This window comes from Bombyx mori, chromosome 20, assembly GCF_030269925.1.
Source record: "Bombyx mori chromosome 20, ASM3026992v2".
Taxonomy (NCBI): Eukaryota; Metazoa; Arthropoda; class Insecta; order Lepidoptera; family Bombycidae; genus Bombyx; species Bombyx mori.
In genome coordinates this window covers 4,804,004-4,829,870 of record NC_085126.1, presented here as the reverse complement: position 1 = coordinate 4,829,870, position 25,867 = coordinate 4,804,004, and the positions used below count along the sequence as shown (strand labels likewise).

At 35.3% G+C, this 25,867-nt stretch overlaps 3 protein-coding genes across 5 annotated transcripts in view; 1 reads left to right on the top strand and 2 right to left on the bottom strand.

Annotated features, from left to right (window-relative positions):
* Positions 1-7,283, top strand: part of LOC101745362 (N6-adenosine-methyltransferase catalytic subunit) — a 16,680-nt gene extending 9,397 nt beyond the window's left edge. Inside the window, exons 10-13 of the mRNA XM_038018174.2 lie at positions 1,544-1,691; positions 3,872-3,983; positions 4,871-4,937; positions 5,475-7,283. Coding sequence (XP_037874102.1) covers positions 1,544-1,691; positions 3,872-3,983; positions 4,871-4,937; positions 5,475-5,601 — 454 coding nt within the window. The 3' untranslated portion in view covers positions 5,602-7,283. The remainder of the gene's footprint in view (positions 1-1,543; positions 1,692-3,871; positions 3,984-4,870; positions 4,938-5,474) is intronic.
* On the bottom strand, positions 7,266-25,867 carry LOC101745214 (uncharacterized). Of its 3 annotated transcripts, XM_038018173.2 has the most exons (16): positions 25,349-25,867; positions 24,570-24,745; positions 23,666-23,807; positions 23,172-23,301; positions 18,049-18,174; positions 17,371-17,423; positions 17,076-17,263; positions 15,967-16,057; positions 15,749-15,875; positions 15,597-15,680; positions 15,322-15,472; positions 14,828-15,019; positions 10,855-11,009; positions 8,889-8,956; positions 8,127-8,226; positions 7,266-7,436 (listed from the first exon to the last, which is right to left on the bottom strand). In XM_038018173.2, exons 1-15 carry the CDS (start codon positions 25,723-25,725, stop codon positions 8,184-8,186), a joined length of 2,103 nt encoding a protein of 700 aa, XP_037874101.1. In that variant the 5' UTR covers positions 25,726-25,867; the 3' UTR covers positions 7,266-7,436; positions 8,127-8,183. The 3 variants fall into 3 exon arrangements, with proteins under 3 accessions (XP_037874101.1, XP_037874100.1, XP_062530305.1); XM_038018172.2 differs by lacking the exons at positions 23,666-23,807; positions 24,570-24,745; positions 25,349-25,867 and adding an exon at positions 21,672-22,712; XM_062674321.1 differs by lacking the exons at positions 7,266-7,436; positions 8,127-8,226; positions 8,889-8,956; ... (10 more) ...; positions 24,570-24,745; positions 25,349-25,867 and adding an exon at positions 18,340-22,712.
* On the bottom strand, positions 12,860-14,829 carry LOC101740353 (protein NDUFAF4 homolog). The gene has a single exon (XM_012695416.4). It carries the CDS (start codon positions 14,525-14,527, stop codon positions 13,880-13,882), a length of 648 nt encoding a protein of 215 aa, XP_012550870.1. The 5' UTR covers positions 14,528-14,829; the 3' UTR covers positions 12,860-13,879.

Sequence of the window (25,867 nt, the reverse complement as noted above, 5' to 3'; positions counted from 1 at the left end):
ACCAGTAAAAATTACCCTATCAACGAGGATAATGTAACCTAAAATGTTACATTACCCTCATTCGGGGCCTATAGATTAAACCATTTCGATAGGTCTGTGGCGTTTAAGAATACACCCTTTTATGATGCGTAAACCGGAACGCACGAGAGGTGAAAAAATTAGGATAGTCTGTGACACGAGACCTTTTTACCGCCGAAAATACATAAGACGAAAAAAGATACCGTAAAATGGGGCGATTAGGGACAAATTCCAACTTTATGAGCAATTTTAAGGTAGTTGTTGATGTATATAATGCTATATCAGGATCAAAATGATTGAGTCTTGGGGGCATCTTTGTTGTCTAATTTAAAATTATGCAACTAGCATTCCAGTTTAAGCAAAAAATGCAAAAATAGGTGTAATCCCTATTTACCCGAAAATTGCGGTTAATTGGGACGAAATGAGAAATTTGCTAGGGTTGGCACTACTTTTATTTTTATATATAGTTTTAATTTATTTATTTATTTAGTTGCACCAACAAAGTGATCATCAATAAAAAAAATTGAAAAACTGACAAAAGTACATGGCAGACATCACCTCAATTATAGGTGCAATCGACAGTGCTGATATTTCTATCTGGGTTAAGAGATTAGGTGTGTCGGTTATTCCATGGATTAATCAGATGAATACCCCCACTCTGAACAAATATTAAATATTTTATTATGTATTACTTAGACATTTTTGTCCACCTTGAGATTTCATTGATCTTGTTACATGTCTCTGCAAAATCGACTTACTTATATTAAATTGCTGATCTATTTCAACTAAAGACTTATTTCCAATTTCGCTTCGAATAAACCAGATTTTTACCAACAAATTTAAAAAATATTGTTATAACTACATAGACAACCCTACAAACCTGTACCTATTTATACTTAGGTCGTTTCCATTTCACGTATTCTCATCCCAATTTTCCCCTTTTTCGTTGTTATTTGTACCTAAGACGTCCCCAATATCCCCCAAAAAGACTTACCTTTAATATACATGATGGTTCAAACACTAAATAACGTTTATAAATCATAGTCGTCTTCTATTATTATCAAATAAATAAAAGAGAGCAAAGTTTCTAGCACTAAAATAATTACCACCACAGGAAGTTAATTTGAAACGCGATTTTTTATAAGTTAGCAGCTATTATCATGCATATTCAGAGTTGTTTTGTGAATTTTCAACATTCTACTATTAAACTACAAAAAATGGAAGATTTTGCAACGAATATAAAACTTATATTGAGCGTCGAAAGATTTTCCCGGTTTTTTCCCGATTCGCCTTTCAATCCCTAATCGCCCCATTTTACCGGTAATGTGTATAACTAAACTACTATGTTGGTGGTTGTTGGTGGTCTATTAACTGTTAACTAAATAGTTAACAAGCCACCGTTATTACGCATTTAAACCTGAAGAAACACTAAATAGACAAAATAAAACAAATCACCCAACTTCACTCCTCGCGTTCCCGCCAAAAAGTCAGGGTTACCTACCAAGTATTTATTAACTACCCACAGAGCGATGGAATTGGGTCGCGAATGCCTCAAGCTGTGGGGCTACGAGCGCGTCGACGAGCTGATATGGGTGAAGACGAATCAACTGCAACGCATCATCAGAACCGGCCGGACCGGGCACTGGCTGAACCACGGGAAAGAACATTGTCTTGTGAGTTAAAATTAAAATTCACGGCATAAAAAAAAATAAAAAAAATCGGTATATTTTTTTTTGTTCTGATTTTTAAATGATGGCATTGAAAATTATTACTGTAATTTTCAAAAATACTAGTGGTCCCGCAGTAGTCAAAATTCGACTATAATCAATTGAAATTATAAGTTTGAACATTATTATGATTCTATTGTCAAAGATTATACTTTTATAATCACAGATTTCGCCAAGACTACACTAAAGACAAATAATGTTAAAGATAAACAATATTAACCTATTCTCAATTTGACCACAGACTATATGCAACAACAAAAGTTTGTCAATAAACAAAGAGTTTAAATATTCGTATGTGTCAAATACACGTTAGTGTGCGTAATGTTTTTTTAATGTATTAGTAATGCATATTTTTAAAAAAGATTAGTATTCTGCACTCCTTCTCTATAAGTTTGGGAAATTTCATACTTCTCCGTCCGCACAATTTTCGTAAAAAGGGGTACAAAATTTTTGCTTCACGTTTATACAACATGTAACATAATTAACGCACACCCTGAAAGTAATTTGTTCAGAATCGGAATCTGGATCGATTTTGATTGTTTTTTATGTACCAAATTTTTTTTCTAAAATTTAGTTAAAACTAAGTAAATTACAGTCACCCTACACAGCTAGCTAAACATTTCATAGAAACGAAAATGGAACGTAAGTCAGGGTATTAAGACTTTTTAAAATGAAATATCTAATTAGTAAAAAAAAATATTATTTAATTAAATAAATCTGATACTTATTTCAAGGCTAATAGTCTATTACAAAATAAAATACCTACGCACACAATACCAACAGCGACCGCCGGCACACAGCAACACTACAATACATAAAAGAAAACCACGTAATACAAAAATAATTACTATCCCTTTCTTTCGTCGGCTTAATATTCTTACAATAAACGGCAGGCTAATCCCGATGCGACGCAGTTGCGTCGGCGGTGATCAAAGAAAAATCTAAACAACGAAGTCAACAAAATATTTTTGACAAGTCAGTCACGGCTCGTCCACCTTATCGATAAGAGGTCAAGTGATAGTGCAAATAAAATATCTCCCGTATTTCGCTATGTCTTTTCGGTCAGTGGCCTCCTAGATCAGCTGATTTGACGCCTCTCGACTTTTTTTTGTGGGGGCGAATTAAATCGCTAGTTTATAACACACAGACAATAAGTGCCGAAGAACTAAAGAATAAGATAATAACCGCCTTTGATAAAGTGAAAAGTGACATTGCAGTATTATCTAAAATAAAACAACAAATACGAAAACGGTCATTAAAGTGCATTGAACAAGGGGCGCGGCGCGGCGGCGAGTGTGTACATGTGTCTGTGTGTGCGTGCGCAGCGGAGTGTGAATCGGTGACCATTTTATTTCCACGAAATTGGAATAACTAATTTCACAAATAATCAATGTTAACGCACATATAAATAATATTTGGTGTATGCATAGCGTTTATACTATTAAAGTCTGATTGGGGTGTTTGAGGGTGTGCGTTAAATATGTTACATGTTGTATATATAGATATAATTAAATTGATAAACGACGGGGGAGCGCGAGTAGTCGAATTAAAACGTCCGTTTTAAAACTATACAATAATGCTATTGATGATAGCTTCGTCAATGTCTTTTTTTTTTAATGCTTAGATGGGTGGTTATTAAATCTCATTAAATATATAATGTTTTCAAAATACGTTCTATCATTAAAATATATTATTGGGATTGGATGTGGATAAACTACAACTCGAGACAAAAATAATTGCAATTTCAGTTTTAATTGACTTAACCCAGTCAGCCCAGACAAAACCCAGCCTTCAGGTGTCTACTGCTGACTAGCCGACTTCGCGTCCAACACTCGATAGACCATGTTCGTTTGCACAATAGGCAAAGAGGGGCATCTAGCCTATTGTAAATCGCTTTAGAGCCCAAAAAGACTACTTTGCTTAATTTATATCAAGAGGTAAAAGGTAATTTGGTTTAAACAACATTTTTACAACTTTACAGAAGAGCCATTTAAAGTTTAAAATAAAATAAAATATAGAAAAAATATCATAACAAAAAAAAACTTCTTCAACTATTATTTGAATGGAGTAAACTTAATGTCGATATAAATACAACTATTTATATATATTTTTATCTTTTATTTCAGGTTGGCATGAAAGGCAGCCCTGAGAATTTGAATCGGGGTCTGGACTGTGACGTCATCGTAGCCGAAGTTAGGGCGACTTCACACAAACCCGACGAGATATACGGCATTATCGGTTAGTTGTTGTTTCATGTAACTAACGAATTAAATAGTATTCAAAAAAAAAACAAAAAAGTCAAACGGTCGTCTGGTGTAGTGGTAAGTGACATGGTCATTACACAAGGGAGTCGCGGGTTCGAATCCCGCCAAGGGAAGATATTTGTATGATAAATATAAAAATGTATTTTCCAGGGTTATGGATGTATGTTAAATATATGTATGTGTATAATAAAAATATTATATTTATTTCCGTTATCTGGTACCTGTAACACAAGTTCTTTACGAACTTACCACGGGAACAGTTAAAGTGGCGTGATTGTTAAAAAAAAAAAGTTCGCAATTAAATACAATAATACATTTTTTAATATCAAATATAATAATATGATAAATATAGGGATGCCCTTGAATTGTATTATAATATTTAGTAATTAAAAAATATCATCGTGACCATAGATGACGCACGATTAATAGACATGTCAGTATTGCCAGGCTGCATAAATAACCACGTTGGTCTTTAATTTTATTATTAACCGTTTCATCTTAACTAGTGTTCATCCGATAATCGAAAATTGATCTTAATCACTGACGTCTTAAGTTTGAGAATAATTTCACATCCTACGTTGTTGTTTTTTTTGTAACTTTTTGTTACTGGTAACACTGCAGCATTTTTTTTAAAATTCCAAATCTCGTCACTGTCTACTAAACAAAGAAGAAAATCTATTGACACGTAGTACTTTGTAAAAACTCGTAGGTACTTTGGCCATTTATGTACATATAAATAATTTATAATATAATAATTAATAATTATTATTATGTTAAGTACCCTAAATAAGATATATCTTAACATTGTTGTCTTCACACATAGAGGATTGTTAATGTTAATTGTTGACTTGTGCTTTCCAGAGAGGCTCAGTCCGGGTACAAGGAAGATCGAATTATTCGGTCGCCCACATAACGTTCAACCGAATTGGTATGTACTTGAATATATATTTATAACCTATATTTACTGGTGGTATCACCCATGTCTGCCGTGAAGCAGTAACTTAACTCATGATGAAGTCGTCGTGGCCTAAAGGATAAGACGTCCGGTGCATTCGTATCTAGCTATGCGATGTGCCGATTTTCGAATCCCGCAGGCAGGTAAAAAAAATTCTAATGAAATACGTACTTGACAAATGTTCACAATTGGCTTCCACGGTGAAGGAATAACATCTTGTAATAAAAATCAAACGCACAAAAATTATAATTTGCTTAATTACTGGTGTTAGGACCTCTTGTGAGTCCGCGCGGGTAGGTATCACCACCCTGCCTATTTCTGCCGTGAAGCAGTTATAAGATCCCGGTTCATACACTTGAGTGTTTTAATTACTTGTTTTTTATTGCCTTTGTAGGCAGACGACCATACAATCCACCCGATGGTAAGTGTTCACCGTCGCCCATGAACGTCAGCAATGCCAGGGGCAAAGCCAAGCCGCTGCCTAACTTACAGCTATATCTCCATTTCCAGGATAACTCTGGGGAACCAGGTGGACGGCGTGAACCTTGTGGATCCGGACCTGATAGTCGCCTTCAAGAAACGTTATCCGGACGGCAACTGCATGGCGCCGCCGCCGCCAGACCCGGGACTCACTTAGCATCGCTCCGTTCTTATTTTATTGCTAAAAAACTTTAACTCGATCAAGGTCATCTGTGGCTCGCTAAGTACACTAATGGAAAATATCCCAAGCACCGGTCATCGTTCTAAACTAACCCTACAGACACAGCCCACTGAGTTTCTCGTCGGATCTTCTCAGTGGGTCGCGTTTCCGATCCGGTGCTAGATTCTGCGAAGCACTGCTCTCGCTAGAGTTCGTCTTAGCAACAACGTCAGATTTGCAACGTTACGCTGACATAGCCTCTCAAGGCTATCAGCTCAGGCAGGAAAAAAAATAGTTAGAAAAACTACCGAAAAAACAGTATTTGGTAAGTTAAAAATTTTTTTTGAATTTTGTACATAATAATATCATTTTTATTTAATCAGGAATTGTGTGCACTTTTTGTAGTCTCGTATTTTCGGTGCCCGTAACACAGGAGAAAATTTTCATTTGAGTCAGTTGCATGCGATTAATAATTTCAGTAGATAGTATTTTTTGTTTAGATACTAAAGGATTAGGCCGTTCGGTGTTTGACATAATAATTTGTTTCATAAGTCACTTACACTCTGCATTGAAACATTGTTAGCAACAACGTCAGGTTTGAGCCCCGTGAGCTCACCTACTCGCCCGATGACGCGGATATGTGTATATGGTAGGACCTCTTGTGAGTCCGCGCGGGTGGGTACCACCACCCCGCCTATTTCTGCCGTGAAGCAGTAATGCGGTTCGGTTTGAAGGGTGGGGCAGCCGTTGTAACTATACTTAAGACCTGAAAACTTGTATCTCAAGGTGGGTGGCGCATTTACGTTGTGAATGTCTATGGGCTCCAGTAACCACTTAACACCAGGTGGGCTGTGAGCTCGTCTGCCCATCTAAGCAATAAAAAAAAATTAGCTATAGTCGGGACCATAAGAAAACTACATGAAAATAAACACGTATTGATATCAAAATCTCTTGCGTTAAATAGGTCCGACTCGTTTCAGTGTGCTTAGTGCGAGTTTTTTAACGTTCTCGATAGCGTAAAAGTTAACTCAATGAGTTGGAACGTTTGGCTACGTTTGCCGCTAGGGGCGCTGTTCCAACTGCATACAAAATTGAGTTAACTTTTACGCTATCCAGAACGTTAACAAACTCGCACTTAGCATACTGGTATCTCGAAGTAATTTAAAAAAAAAAACCTTTTTTATTAGGTTTATTTTTTTCAATTCATCATCGTCATTCTTTCCTATTACCCTCTGCTGGGGTGTAGGGCTCGAATCAAATTTTTCCATTTATATCGGTCTTGGGCAGTCTGTTCTAGCTCCTCCCACGTCATGCCCAAGACCCCTAGCTCCTGCTCCACCGAGCGACGCCAAGTTGTTCTGGGGCGGCCTCTTTTTTTTTCAATTAGATTAAAATATTTCGAGCAAAACTAAACGTGTACGAAAGCAACCTTATAAACGATGCATTTTTAGTATTACACAGTATACATATAGGAATTTTTAATAATCTGTCGCTAATATTACATTAGGGATGTTTGAATGACCTTGACTTCAAAAACAATGACGTTCATGTATTTATAATTGTAGGTGTTCCATTAAATACTATTTTTGTACATAAAAACTTATTTTATTGACGGTATGTAGGTACCTATGCATTTTTTTATTATTGTAAATAAATAAAACTTATATACAATTGTAAAATTCGTTTTATTCAACATGGTAAATTTATATTTTACAAAAATATAACAGTAAAATTAAAAGATAAATTATAAATAAATGCAAAAGTAAAAAATACATTTATATCAAACCTTCTCGTCTTCAAACGTTGCTCTGTAAATCTTCGTTATGAGGATGCTACAAAAATGAAATTGTTAATAAAAAACAAAAACAAAAATTTTTGCTGCTTAGATGGGTGGCCGAGCTCACAGCCTACCTGGTGTTAAGTGGTTACTGGAGCCCATAGACATCTACAACGTAAATGCGCCACCCACCTTGAGATATAAGTTCTAAGGTCTCAAGTATAGTTACAACGGCTACCCCACCATTCAAACCGAAACGCATTACTGCTTCACGGCAGAAATAGGCAGAGTGGTGGTACCTACCCGCGCGGACTCACAAGAGGCCCCACCACCAGTAAAAAGACGTGCATTTATTGAAACTACACGCGCGCCACCTGTAGTGCGCTGGTGGTATTATGGAAAAAGCCTGAGTCTCCAATCTCTAGCACCAACTATACCAAGTTTAAAACCAACCGAATAATCAAAATCATTTTAAAGTTATTTATGTTTTAATTCATTTTATGTATTGTACTTTCTCTTTTGTTTCACTACTAACATTTCTGAAAAGAAAAACTGATTATTATTAAAAAATATATATATATACAGATAACACAAACTCAACAGCTGAAAGAGGTAATCGGTTGAAAACCAAAGCAAAGAATTGTGGGTACATATCTGTTTTTCTTTGCTTATTTATACATAGATTGAATAATGTTGCCAAACCACCAAAGTATTACGTCAAGGAAGAAAGTCCTAAAATACTTACCAACTGGAGGTGTTTGATTTGTGACATTGTCGAAATATATTTTTTTGGTAGTTTCTTTTAAGAGTTCTTGATATTTGATCTGTCTTTAGATGGATGAGCGCTATACAAAATATTAACACATCAATGTAACCTTTAAATAAAATTTAAGATAATACAAATAGTTATTATTAAATATACAAATTAGGTCTGCGTGCTTAGTGCGAGTTTTTTAACGTTTTCAATAGCATAAAGTTAATTCATATTTGTATGGAGTTGGAACGTTTGCCTACGTTTGCCGCTAGGGGCGCTGTTCCAACTGCATACAAATGAGTCGTCTATTATCAAAGGTGGCAATCTGTGCATTTGGACAAAAAAAAATTATTGATATGTCAATTCAGATTGATTTGAATATAATCGTCTCCTTCAAAGAATACGGTTCAAAACCTGCATTAAATGAAGGTTAATAGTTAACCTGTTATTTATCTAAGATGTCGTTCCGAAGAGTTTTGTGACTGCCAATGGAATACAAAGTCAATAATTCGTTTTTCTGATTTACCAATCATTGTCCAAAAGTCAGATTGCCGGCTTTGATAATAGTCGACTCAAATATGAGTTACTTTTACTCTATCGAGAACGTTAAAAAACTCGCACTAAGCACACTGAACACGAGGCGAATTTTATGGGGAAGACATAATATGAAATATTAGAACAGTACTGAGAGGCGAATGACAATTTATCGCGAATAAATAAATAATCTATCACAATACATAAAAATAAACTTACCTAATTTTCTCGTGAAACACGTTACGAATTCTGTCCGTGTTCAAAGTTTCCCGTAGTCGCCTTTGGAACTAAATGAACATTACGTAATACTTTTATCTGGTTTTATCTACAACTACTAGTGTTTCTTTTGTTTTATTGTAAAGAGAACGAATTCAGGGTTAACTTGGTGTCACGCGATCATCAGTGTGCTTAGTGCGAGTTTTTTAACGTTCTCGATAGCGTAAAAGTTAGCTCATATTTGTATGGAACGGTATCGTTCGCCTACGTTTGCCGCTAGGGGCGCTGTTCCAATTGCATACAAAATTAGGTTAACTTTTACACTATTGAGAGCGTTAAGAATATTGCAGTAAGCACACTGAACTCATTGACGAAAACGCCGACACCCCCTAGAAACATGAGGCCGAAGTCTCCCTTGTAATGTCTTTCCAAAAAATGTAGTATAAATTAGTATTACCAGTACGCACTCGTGCGAGCTGCCATAGCCGATCCTGTGGACCGAATGGTAAACAATCGACGTCGCCCTAAACACGTCATTACGGATCCTCCCGATCCATTAACGATGCTTTCAGGTACCACAAGCACCAGTCACCGTCCTCGCCGAACCCGTCGCTTGGGACAAAGGTCTCGACGAGCAAATTAACCCATAGACACAGCCCACTGAGTATTTTGCCGGATCTTCTCAGTGGGTCGCGTTTCCGATCCGGGGTACTTAGATTCTGCGAAGCACTGCTCTCAAACAAAAGCGCGAGCTACACATATTTTGTAATTTCTACAGATTTAATTTATCACACAATATTGCAGTTGTAAAAATAAAGCGCAAGCACATGGTGAGCACGCATTTTCCTACAAGAATTCGTACCTTCCTGCGGTGTTTGAATCGCGTAGTCGAATCGCTTGAACAATGAAATGAAATGCGTTTATTTCAGGCAACTTAAGCCCATAAAATTTAACATACAATTACACAATATTTTAATCAAAATACAATACTCTTAAAATTACAATTTATCAGAATGATTAAAAACAAAAATGAAACCAAATCAAATGAAACCGAATCAAAATTATTAAAATTAAAAATTGTGAACTACCTAATATAAAATTAAAATTAATAAAGGAACTAATACAATAAATAATTAAATAATGTTAACTGAGTAACCACCACCATACCAATTCTTATTCATATCAAATTCTCGGTATTCATAACCTTTTCGTTACCTACGACTAGTTCATAGTCATCGTAAACTTTCAGAGTAACCGGCAGACAACCGCTTTCTCGCATATTTGTATAGCTTTTCTTTGATTGTCTTTTATTATGTTAGGTCTATATAGGTATGTAGTGTAGTACATATAAGTCATGTAATTTGTAATAATAAAGTAGTATTAAACCAACACTCGGACAAGACAGTTGTTTTCATTCGAACTAGAAATTCCCTTCATGGCGATCCTGCCTTGTTTAAATTGAGCAACGCGCCGTTACTTCCGCCTGATGCAGTTTGTATAATTTTAACATCTTGCTTATTCTGTATACTGCCCAATTTTCTTACATGGCAGGGTCGCCATGAAGGGAGTTTCTAGTTCGAATGAAAACAACTGTCTTGTAAGAGTGTTTGTTTAATACTTTATTATTACAAACTAGCTGACCCGGCAGACTTCGTAGTGCCTCAATCGATAAATAAAAGACCTAAACTTTTTTATAAAAGAAAACAAACGAAAGGAATCCGTCCGACGGGCGACACATCAAAAGAAAAACAAAATTGTTATTTTTATTTAATTCCGTGCATTTTCATATTTTTATCTACCTTTTAAACCTTCTCTGGACTTCCACAAATAATTCAAGAACAAAATTATCCAAATCTGTCCAGCCGTTCTCGAGTTTTATCGACACTAACGAACAGCAATTCATTTTTAAATATATAGAAGATAGAAGATAGATTACATGACTTATATGTACTACACTACAGGTATATACCTTAATGCTGTTCAGCATATCTCCCTGTGTGGCAGTATGGCGTTCGTCCGACCGTACGCTGGGCGCTCGTTTGGTCGCCGGCGCTTCACGTCGGGCCCCCAGGGACGCGGCACCAACCGACGCTGCCCCTATAGACCCGTCCCTCGGGTTGCTTACTACAAAATAATAATATAAAAAAAAATGATTTAAAACTTTGAGGTTTTCTACATTATAAACAATAGGACCATGGATGGGCTTATGGATTTTATTTTTATAATTAACCAATACATCTGTACGTACTAAACATTACTGAGAACAGAGCGTACCTATTGAAGTCAGTGCGGGTACCACTACGATTCGACGACAAAGCAGGCATGCCTTCCGGTTGGAATGGTGAGTGTCATTATATAATATGATTTGCCCTGGTCGCCGGTGACCAACTTAATCCTTTTCGCGGATAATACGTCTATCTACTACTAGAGTAGGAATATGTCGTTCATGCATAATAAACTTCAGTCGCGGCCACCAATTAGGACAGTGGTTTTATAAGTGGCGCATTGACACCGACCCCACGAAAAGCACAGCCGTGCTCTTCAAAAGGGGTCGCCCTCCCGAAACTACTGCTAGTATCTCGTCACAAATTAGGCGCAGTAAGTCCATTCCCGAAATAAAACTACTGCTAGTATCTCGTCACAAATTAGACGCAGTAACTCCATTCCTGCCATAAAAATCTTTGGCAGGCCCATATCGTGGGCTTCGAAGGCTAAGTACTTAGGCGTCACTCTCGACAGGGGGATGACATTCGGGCCCCACATTAAGCCAGTACGTCACCGAGCCGCGTTCCTTCTCGGTCGACTCTACCCCATGATCTGCAAACGAGGTAAATTGTCCCTTCATAACAAGGTGACACTCTACAAAACCTGCATACGTTCTGCCATTACATATTATGCAAGTGTATTGTTCGCTCACGTGGCCCATACACACATTAACTCCCTCCAGGTCATCCAATCCCGTTTCTGCAGGATAGCCGTCGGAGCACCGTGGTATGTGAGGAATGTAGATGTTCACGACGACCTAAATTTATTAATGAGACGTAAGTATCTTAAGGAAGCGTCAGAACGCTACTTCCACTAATTACTTATCCGACCGCGATGGGGTAACGCAAAGCCGACGTCGCCCTAAATAGGTATGTCTTGTCGGATCTCCGGATTCACTCTCGGAGCTTTTAGGCCTCTCAAGCACCGGTCACCGTTCTCGTCGAACTTTTCGATTATGACAAAAAGTTCGACGAGTGAATTAACCCATAGACACAGCCCACTGAGTTTCTCGCCGGATCTTCTCAGTGGGTCGCGTTTCCGATCCGGTGGAGATTCTGCGAAGCACTGCTCTTGCTAGGGCTAGTATTAGCTAATTCTCTTAGGTTGAGCCCGTGAGCTCACCGGTCCGGGCGTAGCTGGAATAGCCCCCTAGGCTACCAACGAATAGGTTGGGAAACGACGAAAAAAATAATTCAATATGGAAATACTTGCACAAAAACACGGGAAACAATTTTTTTAGTACAATCGCGACAAAACACTCAGGTCTGCTGAAGAACGACCCAATCAATTTTCTACTGCACGCTCCATTCTCTCTTGACTTTTGCTGGGACTTACTAAGAAGGAAACACCCACTGTGAAGATAAACTTTTGGTTTCAAGTACAATGATTTAAAATAGATGGTACTATATTTTTCTGCATTGTTTCTAAGCTGACCTACTCTTACCATTTCAAGGTAAAACAACCTTAGCATAAAATGTAGTCCACACGGGCAAAACTCCAGACAAAAAATTAACAGATTCTAATCGTGTGCTACTTATGATAAAGCTTTTAAGTAAAATAATATAAAAATAAACATCTCTATTGCTTACTGATAAACTACTGCCTATATACTAAATAAAACCTTTAATATTCATGAGCCACTTATTGTCTTACTTAGATTTACTATGGGATAAGTGAGCATTTTGAATGAGTCAATTTGAATAAAAATCTTTTTATGCTAAGAAATTCATTTTATTTATCACTGTCTACATACAACTAGAGATTTAACAAATAAATTAACAACAATTTTATGGTATAAGAAATTAAATTTGGTTGAATAACAATAGTTGCCATCTTTGAAAAGGTAGTTTACCTGGCACAATGATAATAAATCGAGGGATGAAAAGCAATTAGGCTTAAACAACATCTTTGTAGCTATCTTTACTAGAGAACCATTTAAAGTTTAAAATTTTAACAAAAAATGTCATAACAAAAAACTTCTTCAGCTATTTGAATGGCATAAACTAAATGAAGTTCAATTAAAAACAATTGTTTGTGAATAGATGGAGAAAAATCCCCTGATTCCGAATATGTATATAACTCAATATGAGCCTAAATGTTGCTTAAACTAAATAGCCTTTCTTTCACCTCTCAAAATGATTTCAACCAAAAATTAACATTGAAATTATGCTTTTGAGCTGTGGCATGTAGTATGTTGAAAATCAAGTCACTTGTAAGGTCTATAGTCTCAAGTGGCATTAGGCAATCACCTTTTAAAAAATTTTTGGGTTCAATTTAATGAAAAGAACATAAATGTTTTTGCTTAGCTTAGCACATTAATATTGTTTCCTATTTATATCTTTCTATCTATCTTTCAGCCTATAGGCGTCCACTGGTTTTAATTTTTGTTTCCTTGCATTTTTACTTTTATCTTTTATAAAATTTCAACTAGGTTTTATTTGATATTAAATGCAAAGGTTTTCATTTCAAAATGTAACTAAAAATAAATATTGAAATGTATCTGAAAAAAGTCAATGTAAGTAATTGCAATTTTATTTTCAGAACAAACTGAGATAGAACTTTGAAGTTTTATTTATATTTATTACATGCAAATGTTCCAAGCGGAATGTTTCAAACAAACTTATTTCAAATATTTTTGTTCATCTTACAAGAAATAATAATATTTATTAATCAATTTAAGCTTTTCAACTGAGTAACATTAACTACTTTATAAGAATGAATTAAAACACCTAACTTTTCTTTTGTCTTAATGTTTTAGCGTCCAACATACTGTTTTCTTCAATTGCCTTCTTTTGTGATTCGATAATTTCTTTTTTCAAATGAGCTGGTCCTGCAAACATTGCTGGAGTTTTCTTGGTTTCAGGTATATAAATTTCAAAAGTTTTAAAATATTTTAATATGCTTTCCACGTCTTCCAGCTTCAGTTTATATTCAAATGCTATTTTATCTGGACTAGCTTCTTTGCTGTCTATTTGATGAGCGGAAATAAAGGTCACTACTTGTCTAAGTGTAGCGCGTCCATATTTAATTTTTTCCGGTTCTCTAAATCCAAATTCAAAATCTTCGACTAATTTCCGGTCCTGAGGCAAAGGCCTTACCTCGCTTTGTTTTTTTCGTAGTTCCCGCGTAACGTCATCTTCAGACCGACCGTAAGATGTTACATAAACATCCTTCAGTCTATCGTCAAGCGCAGGATCTTTTTTATCTAATTTTTCGTCAATATTCGGGTCAGCTTCTAAAGTTCGTTTCAAATCTTCAATATTTCCTGGATATCTGGGGGCCGGTGTAGGTTTTTCTTTTGAAATCACACGATGAGCTCTGTTCTCGATGTTAAAAGCTTTGACCGGTCTTAATGCCTTCGCTACTAAAGCACCCATCTCAGATGGCTTTAGTTCATTTAATAATCTCTAAAGTTTTATGTTTTCATAAAAATATCATTTTAATTAAAATATTACTTGTTATTTCATCACAAATACAATCGCATAGAGGTTAGGCAGCATTTTGACATGTAAAAATGTCTTTGACAAGTACCGTAACTGTCAATCAGTTCTTTTTTTAAATAACTATTAAGCACCAGCACCTCTTAAGTGCTTATATTGAACACGTGTTATGACTTACGTACCTAAAGACCGTTATCTACATACATACATTGAATCGTATTTATTAAATGTACTAACATTTGAGTCTTGATAGAGCCTCTTTTAACGCGAGCCTCGATGATCCCTTCTCAACGGACTTCTCGGCAGGTGAAGGAGGCGTATTCGTAGCTCGTGTTTGTTTACTTAATACACGAGTAGGTGATGGACTGGGGCTACGTCCGAGCCTACGTCTGTTCTGTGTTAAATTTCCCTTTTGTGTCGTGTTAGAAGCTGTAAATTGAAATTTACTGCAAGTTTACAAAAAAAAATAATTTGACGGATTCTATCATCCTACCTATAATCTATGAAGAAAAAAAACAGGTTTGTTTATTTGTTAAATGTTACTAGCATTCGCGTATCTCTTCCTTGATTAGGTTTAATTTTTATTTATTTTTGGCACTCCAGTAACATTTTTGTCAAAGTACCAAAAATATACGACAGGTGGCGCTTATGTAGTTAAAAAGTGTTTCTAATATTATTATGTACATTGGCAATGAAATTATACTACATACTAATAACATTGAAAATCGTACCTGCATTAAAAAACGACGGTGTCATGTGAGCTGCGTAGCTAGGAGCTGTATTCGTTGGTATTCGTATGGTGCACCCCGGTGTCACTGTGACTGTTGAACTCAACTGTCTTCCTCGGTGATCATTAAATATACTACTCCGCATCAAAAAATTCTGAAAATCACAGAAACATTGATAATCTACCTTAATTATGTATGTATCTATTAAGCAACATAGAAATCAATTGATTGACCAACATAATGTACAGGCAGAATAATTACTAAAAAACCTTTCTTACCCTAGCGTCGTGTACATTTTTCACCATGTGAACAGGATACATTTCGTTTGAAGAAATACGATAGGTTGATTTTATGTTAGATTCCTTTAATTAAAACAGTTAATTAAAAGACGGAAATTTGCGAAACTGTGCCCAGGGTCGAAAATACTTACTTTACTTTTTACATTTGGCTGAATCGTAGAATTAGAACGAGCGCTCGAAGTTCGCGATTGAGGACGAGGAGACCTCGTAGAGACAGATTCTAAATCACTTTTTGGTATAATATCACTGGTGAAATCACTGTAACAAATCCATGTGACCTACGGTTTAATAGACACAGTACCCTACTAACCCCACAGTTCATTAAATATAAGTTCAGAAATGTGATTACCCTTTATTTTTTATATTATTTATCGATGAAATAGGTTTAGCTGATTTTATTCGCCCCTCGAGTTGTTCTTTCTTGACAGTCTTGTTAATATCTAAAATTAACAAAGTAATTTTGTTCGTTGTCCCAACATTTTCACGATGAAATGAGATGGATAGATATTTATTTTTAAAAAAATATGATATTAAGTGCATTTCATAGAACTTTAAATATAGATTAACACTACCTTGAATATAGTAATAGTCTAATAAAACACCAACCGTGTCTACAAAATTGCAGCAGTTGTTTAATTGATAATTGTTGGGGAAACACTTCGCGTAACGCACCGACAACTTCCATAAGCTATCATTGCAAATTTTAATACAAGGCTTGCAACACAGAAAGTTTTTCCAAAAATCTTTCCATTTATCTAAATGGCCATTATCGTTTTCGTCTTCTATTATGATATTACTTTTTATAATACAACCCTTCATTTGAGTCAATGGAATTTCAGAAGCAACTGTTAAATCGCACGACGTTAGAAATATCTCGTCTTCTTCGTCGCAATTATCTAGACGTAGAAAAATACTGGTCACAGACGTATAATTTATATAGTCCAGATAGTTAAGTAAATATATCAGAAATTAAAATCAATCTCTCTTAAATTTTTATTACAGATTTTTTTAAATAAATTCTAATACCTAACGTATCCTATTCTTGTGAATCGGAGCTTTAAAATTCCTTGATTCATTCAATGCTAATGTTCTGAGTGCGTGCGGTATGAACGCCTGCCTTTGTTGATTGCTTTCCTTGATTATTATGTTTTCATATTCAATTTTTGTGTTTTTAGGTTTTTATAAGTGAAAAGAAAAATGATAACGAAAACAATGTACATATTTTTTTTACATAATAATGACCTTTCTTCCATTAATTGAACCGTGCGTAAAATATGCGATAGTTGATGCAATTCTTTGAATATAGAAGTGCAATTTAATTATTATTGTAAGTCGACACTTTTTTTCTAGAAAATTGGCGGCACGTTACGTCAAAGATTGAAGATATCAAAAAACAAGTCTTTTAACCAATTGGAACATCAAAACATAACAGATTTTTCAAAATTAAATAAATATCACCTCGAACTTTGGATGCCTGGGGTCTTACTGGAGCCGCAATATCAGGACGTAAGTGCCTTTGTATCGGAGGTGGTGGAGAAGGTGATTTTTGCAGTAAAACTGGCTTCTGTCTAAAATTTCTTTCCGCGATCGAGTATATTCCGAACTCGTGTATTGGCAGTCTTTCGGTGTCCTGGTACTTGTGTTTCCTGATGTAAACTTCAAGTATGTTATATGAAATTCATATTTTTGAAATAAAATCGTCAAGTTTTTTTTTTTTCATTAAAACTCAATAAGAAAATCTTCACCTGTTTACCTATATAGGTTTCCTTGTTTTATCAGCCATGATTCTATTTGTTCCAGCCATTCCTGGAAATAAAAAAAAACTGATAACATAAGGCACGATTATTTGAAATACGCAACACACGTTCAACGTTTTGAAGCCGTCGTGGCCTAAAGGATAAGACGTCCGGCGCATTCATATTTAGCGATGCACCGGTGTTCGAATCCCGCAGGCAGGTACCAGCTTTTCTAATGAAATATGTACGTACTTAACAAATGTTCACGATTGCCTTCCATGGTGAAGGAATAACATCGTGTAATAAAAATGAAACTCGCAAAATTATAATTTGCGTAATTACTGGTGGTAGGACGTCTTGTGAGTCCGCACGGGTTGGTAACACCACCCTGCCTATTTCTGCCGTGAAGCAGTAATGCGGTTCGGTTTGAAGGGTGGGGCAGCCGTTGTAAATAACTACACTGAGATTTTAGAACTCATATCTCAAGGTGGGTGGTGGCATTTACGTTGTAGGTGTCTATGGACTCCACTAACCACTTAACACTAGGTGGACCGTGACCGAGGTCACCCATCTAAGCAATAAAAAAAATGTGATATCTTGTTATAATTATTTTGTGCCATGAAAATAACATTAAATCAAAACACACAACATTTTTTTTACTTTTTTTATAATTAATTGATTTAGGATTTATTTACCTGTTGATGACCAATAACGGACCCAGATCGGCATATCCTCATCCAACTAATAGCCTCATGAGATGTCATACGATAATGTTTGATCAAATATGAACCAATCAAGGATCCGGTACGACCTAAGCCAGCCTGAAAATAATGTTTCGTTTACGCCTTCGTTGTCTAAACAAATGTTACAATTGGCAGCTTATTAGCAATGCGGGATTAACTAATCGCGAATTCGCGAACAGGAAATCTATACTTATGTTTGTTGTGGATGTTTCAGTCATTGTTTTGATTATAATAAAACTATAATTGAATACTTAAATCACTCATTTTAATTTTCTTCAGCGTCCATCTTTTACGTTACATTTTCATCTGTGTTTCCAGTCCTATAAACATCCCCCCCTTTTAAAGTACAACTCCCCTTTATCTATTATGTAATACATTTAGCCAATATCAACAAAATCCTTAAATCTAGTGGGTTTCGTAACTACTCGTCCACTCCTTGTTATTTTATCATTACTACATTGTTCATTTAAGCCACCCCTGCTGGTCCTGCTGCTGGGAGTAGGTAGATTAGCATTATTTGTAGAACTATCCAAGGACCTACTTCTCTCCCGTGATCTTGCTGGACTCGCCTGGGTTGCCATGTTACTTCCACATACTATTTTTTCTAAGCTAGGCTCTTGTATAACATATTTAGCTGAAGGCTGACACATGCTATTATCTAATACAATATCAGGTATATCATCTACAGCAAAATTATGATTTTTTACTTTAGTTGTTCTACAATTGTTTTTTGTATCAGGTGAACTGTCTGGCGCTCTTTCTAAAATATATTTTCTGTTTCTTCGGTATATTTTTCCTTCACTATCAGCTACTAAATAAGAACGGGGCTCAGTACAATTTTTTATAATTTTTCCTTTTTGCCAATTTGAATCTAATGTTTTCTTGAAATATACCTCTTGGTGAAGTTTTAATTGGGGTAATTCTTTTGCACATTTGTCATAATTCTTTTTTACAGAGTTTAAATGGTTATAATATTTACTGTCACAATAAAACAATTTAGGCTTAAGTGTGCTTCTAGGTACTGGTATGAGTGAATTTAAGTTTCTAGAGTACAATAATTGTGCAGGCGATGGCATATAAGGTTTAGGTGTATTTCTATAATTTAACAAACCAAGGTATGGATCTGAGCCATCCTCATTACATTTTCTTAGAATATTTTTAAATATTTTTACACCACTTTCACTTAACCCATTTGATTGAGAATGCTTTGGGCTTGATTTTATGTGCTCAAATTTATAATAAAAAGCAAATTCTTTAAATTTCTCTGACGTAAACTGTGTACCACAATCTGTAACTACAAATGATGGTATGCCATGCCTTCCAAAAATAGATTTGCAGTTCACTATTACACAATCACTTGTCAAATTATCTAGTTTACATACTTCAATGAATTTAGTATAATAATCCATGAATACCAGATAATCTTTATTATTCAGGGTACAAATATCAATGCCAACCTTGTACCAAGGAATCTGTTCTATGCTGTGATGAATTAATGGCTCCTTTTGTAAATTTATGTGGTACTTCATACAAGGTTTGCATTGTTTTACAAATAGTTCCAGGTCGTTGTTTAGTTCTGGCCAGAAAATACATGATCGGGCTCTCATTTTACAAGTGTTTAACCCAGCATGACCTTGGTGAATATTTTGCATCATTTCAGTTCTTAAGGATTCTGGTATTACAATGAGATTACTTTTCAATACTATACCATCTAGCACACCTAACTCATCCCTAAAAGTCCAATAATTTCTTAAATCTTTATTTACGTCTTTAATGTTTTTTGGCCATCCTTGTTTAACATATGTTATGACCATTTTCAGTATTTCATCAGAAGCAGTAGCTATTTGTATTCTTTTTAGTTGTACATTAGATATAGGTAGACAATCTCTTTGTAGTTTAACATGACAGATTATATTGTCGTGCAGTTGTTTCATTTTTGGCTCTACTGTATCAGCGCAACTACGAGATAATGTGTCAGCAATAAATAATAATTTACCCGGTTTGTAATTAACATGCAAGTTATAACCCTGTACAGCTAACATCATTCTCTGTAGTCTTGCTGGCACTTTATACAAAGGTTTTTTAAACAGTGACTCGAGTGGTCTATGATCTGTTTCAACATGTACTTTGCGGCCGTAAGTATATTGATGCATTTTATGGCAGCCAAAATAAATTGCCAGCATCTCCTTTTCTAACTGGCAATAGCGTTGTTCTGTGGATGTAAGTGCTCGGGATGCATATGCAATTGGTTTACCATTTTGAAGAACTACAGCCCCCATTGCAGTTGATGAGCTATCCACAGACAACACTATTTCCTGATTGGTATTAAAAAAAGCTAAGCATGGACTTTTACATAAAGCTTCTTTCAATCTCTCAACTGCATGTTCCTGATTGCTATCCCAAGTAAACACAGTATCTTTTTTCATTAGGATACGCAAAGGTTCTATTAACTTAGAATAATTTGGAATGAAACGAGATAAATAATTACACATTCCCAAAAATCTTTCCAAATCTTTTTTACATTTAGGGTGTTCCATTTTCACTACTGCCTGCACTTTACCAGGGTCTGGTGACACACCTTTTTCTGTGAACTTATGGCCTACGAAGAGAAGTTCAGACATAAAGAATTTACATTTAGATTCATTTAATTTAAGGCAATTTTTTAGAGCAATTTGTAACACTTTTCTTAGCCTATCGTTTAACTCTTCCACTGACTGGGCATACACACAAATATCATCAATATATGGAATGACTCCTTCAACATTTTCAAACATTTGATTAATTATTCTGCTAAATTCTTCAGGCGCTGAACTAATACCAAAGGGTAATCTTTTAAAACGATATCTCCCAAATGGCGTTATAAATGTACATAGATCCGAGCTTTCCTCATTTAAATTTAGCATCCAGAAGCCATTTGACGCATCCAGTAGTGCAAATACTTTGGCATTTTTCATTCTACTTTTAATTTCATCTAGAGTTGGTAATTGATATTTAGGCTGCAGAATGTATTTGTTCAATGCTCTCGGATCTATGCATATTCGTAATTTACCATTCGTTTTTCTAACAGGCACTATATTATTTACCCATTTGGTGGGCTTATCTACCTTTTCAATAACCCCTATTGCTTCCATATGATCTAATTCTCGGCGCAGTTCAGGCATTAATGCAAATGGAACACGTCTAGCAGCCTGTACTGTAGGGACTGCTTCACTACTTAGCTGAATGTTTACTGTGCCAGGAATGCAACCAAGACCTCCACTGAAGAGCTCACTGAAATCATTTTTTAATTTTTTTATTAAATTGAATGTTGTGTCTTTTCCAACTGTCACATTATGTATGTTAACAAGGTTAGTGTTTGCTGAAATAAAATTATAAGTTAAACATGTTTTGCACCCGAGTAAAGTAGGAATATTTCCTTCAATTATGATGAACTTAACAGTGTATTTTTTGCTATTAGGATGAATAATATTCAACCAACAAGTACCCCTGACTGGTACACATTTTCCATCTAGTTGAATGACCTTTTTGTCACAGGGCAAAATTTCTGAGGTTTTTATATTAATTAATTTACATACTTCACTCCCAATCACGTTGCATGCAGCTCCAGTGTCCATTTTGATGGGAATTTTGATGTTATTGACTGTAAAATCTTGAATTATTTCATTGCCTGCATAACCAACAAAGAAATCTCCTTCAGCTTCATCCTCTTTGTTCCTATCTGGATCCTCAAGGACATTGACTTGCTTTTGATAAAAATTTGGTTTCTTGGCTGATCTGCATACTTTACTAAAATGGTTAAGTTTCTTGCACTTCAGACACTCCTTGCCGTATGCTGGGCATTTATTTATATTGTGAGATGTGCCACAGTTTCTACAGTTCCTTATTGATTTTTTATTAACATATAGGATGGAGGACTCATCGCTGTCCTTTGAATTTGTTTTTTCTTCTATATATTTTCTAGAGGTTTCGGCACTCAGTAAGTATTTCATAACATAATCTAATGTTAATTTACTATCGTCTTCCGACATTAATCGTGTTTTGAGATTATTATATTTGGAGTCTAACCCTGAAATTATCTTTCCCACTGTCAACCCTTCTCTGAGATCTCCAAGTTCGCATTGAATACCGAGATTTATTACTCTTTGAAAGTAATCCTCCAACCTGTCTTCATCTTGTGTAACAGTAAAAAACTCGTTCCTTGCTATAGTTAGACTTTTCTTTGGTTCAAAGTACGCTTCAAACTTTTTGAGCACGTGTTCAAAAGTATGTGATTCAGATGCGTTTAAGTTGAAAGAATTGTAGATTTTGATTCCGTTTTCGCCAATAAAATTCAGCAGAATTGATATTTTTCTTTTGTCTTTGGCGTCATCAAGGCCATTAGCAGACAAATATATCTCCAACCTTTGACGATACATTTTGAAATTTTCGGCAAGGTTACCTTTGAAATCCATACTGGGTAAAAGTGGCAGGAACCCCACACCTGACACCATGTTTGTTGTGGATGTTTCAGTCATTGTTTTGATTATAATAAAACTATAATTGAATACTTAAATCACTCATTTTAATTTTCTTCAGCGTCCATCTTTTACGTTACATTTTCATCTGTGTTTCCAGTCCTATAAACAACTTAATATTATAAAGCTGAAGATTTTGTTTGTTTGAACGCGCTAATCTCAGGAACTACTGGTCCGATTTGAAAAATTCTTTCAGTGTTAGATAGCCCATTTATCGAGGAAGGCTATATATAGGCTATATAACATCACGCGAAGACCAAAACAAGCGGAGTACCAATAAAGAATGTTTCAAAATCGGGGTTATTTTTACCTTTTGAGAGCTTCCGCTGCCTGCACTGCAGAAACGGTTAAAGTTTCGCTAAAATAATGTATGACAGAATTGTTTCCCTTGAAAAGATCTAAAGAAAATCCGCGACAACATATATCTATATGTTAAGGTTGGCTCACTATAACGTTTTTATGCTAACCAAATTTGTTCTAAAATAAAGCATTATTTGTGAACCATTCCACGCGGACGAAGTCGCGGGCAAAAACTAGCAACTGATATAAATTTCAGAACACCTTGCAATGTACAGCTATAGCTCCATTGGACTCTTGGCTGATTTGAAGAAATTTAAATAGTATATGCTTCGGTGGACAGGAACCGTCGGGAAAGAATAAATCGTAATGCGCGATGCCGGCATTGTTGAATCTGTTTAACGAATATAACATTATTAAATACTAAAACTTGTTAAACTGGTGGTAGGACCGCTTGTAATCTGGTGGTAAGACCCCTTGTGAGTCCGCACGGGTAGGTGCCAACGCCCTGCCTATTTCTGCCGTGAAGCAGTAATGCGTTTCGGTTTGAAGGGCGGGGCAGCCGTTGTAATTAAACTGAGATCTTAGAACTTGTCTCAAGGTGGGTGGCGCATTTACGCTGTAGATGTCTATGGGCTCCAGTAACCACTTAACACCAGGTGGGATGTAAGCTCGTCCACCCATTAAAGCAATAAAAAAACAAAAAAAAAACAAATAAAAATGCCCATCAAATACATAATTCGGAATATTGTACTCACACGTTACCATCGTATGACCTTTTGTTTAGTCTTATGACTATTTTAACGTTGTTATCCGTAAAATATTTTAAATAGAGCTCAGGAGGATGGTAAAATGAAGTGAGCCTGGAATCAACTGGTCCGATAAATGCCAAAAACTTTCCTAGAAAATATAAGTCCGCTTAGAATTAAGTATGACAATGAATGTCAAATAAGTTCTAAAAATATTGTGATGCCTATTATGAAATCGAAGATTCTCAATTTTTTATCAATTCAGTTTTAGGTTTGAGATAGGTAAGATAATTGTCCGTTATTATTCTAACCCTAAAATTTTATAATATAAATTATCATTTAAATCTGGTAAGTTTTTGCTCCACTTTACATTGACCTTGAAAATGACCAATCGGCCATCAATTACAAAATTATCTAAGAAATATCAATTATTTATACTTTAAAAAAATTGTATTCTAACATTATATATCCGTTGTTCCCATTACGCCAATACAAACACATGATGTCATATGTGAATGTAGATGTCTTTTAGTTCGTCTTGGCCCCAAGTGACGTCATGCGCAATGAATTTCGTGCTCAAGTTAAACTGAGTACTGATTAAACTTACATTGGAAAGTAATTTCCAATTGACATGACATTATTATGGAGTTGACATTATTAGGATTAGCCTAGATGTGTGAATTGTGTGTATATCGTTCGATAAAGAAAAAAAAAACACGCAAATTCTAAATATAAAAACTGTGCTCTGTGTGTGCTCGGTGCGAGTTTTTTTACTTCTCAATCCCGTAAAAGTTAACTCAAATTTGTATGGAGTTGAAACAGCGCCCCTACGTTTGCCGCTAAGCACGCTGGGCACTAAATTTAGGAAATTTTAAATCGCTGCTTGCCAATGAATCGTAATATAATACTGTACCTGGAACGATCCAATTTAAGTCACCTCCTTGAATTGAATTTAGTCTGTCGTATTCACCGCAATCGAAATCTTGGAAATTGAAAAATCCTAAATCACGCGCCTTCTTAATTGCTTGCATACAATCCATCAAGGATATGGTATACGGCGAGTCAAACTGAGCTGCGTCTTGAAATTGTCTACAGGGAATAAAAAACAAACATAGTATACATGTTGGCCGAAAAGACCGTAGACATCACAACAATATCGTCACCCACTCGTGATTGCTGTGATACACAAAGAATGTACAGAAAAAACTAATAATTAATTTTCTAATTATGCTCTGTAATTGGAAAACTACCATTAAGTACATACAGGTAGTTTTCCAATTACAGAGCATAATGCGACTCAGTGACGCACAATGCCGAATTATGTTGAAGCTTAGTTAAGCATTATGCCGCATAATGCGCTCTTGTGCTGTAATTGGAAAACTACCACAATGTTTCTATAAATTGTTTCTATTAAATGTTATAAAATATTATTAAGGTAAGGAACTTGGTTAATGGTGGTAGCTCTTTTTCGAATAACTTCGTAGTTTGTACGTGTTCTCAATTAATATGTGCTCAATCCGTGTTACTCATGAATCGGATCAAATTATTACTACAAAGTATTACGTTTATAACTTTTTCATAAGTTTATTAATTTATTTCATTTATTACTTTCTACTTACTATTCTTAGTTTAAAAAATATAAATTTAATTTATAAAATTAAAATTTTAAACAGCGACGTTCATTGCATATACCTGTAAGTTTGCCCATGTGTTAGAAGCGGTTTCAACGCATCTCGTGGTGAAAAACCAAAATACAAAACACCATAACATCCTATCAAAAAGGCAGAGTTCGTCTTCTTTTTTGGTTCAGCTGATGTATAATGTACAACAGCTTTCTTTTTTAAGCACAGTCTTAGTTTCTCGTTTAATAACTTACAATATTTATAAACACATCCCAAATTTAAAGGTCCGAAGTCAGAATAATAATTTTCATACACTAATTCATCGTCTATACAAAAATAATGAGCGTCGGAAGCTTCCCTCAAAATCTTCCCATTTCGTACAATAACAAAATAAAGAACATTTTTCACATATTCTGCTGTAAAAATAATATCTGCATTTCGATTCATTACGAATGGAACATATTGATATTCATGAACTGCATTCCTGAATAGATTTTACACAGGTAGTTTATTTATTTAGAGTGTGCTAATGATAATATTATGTTTAATACAAAACACACTTAAACACAACAAGACTTATCTTAAAAAA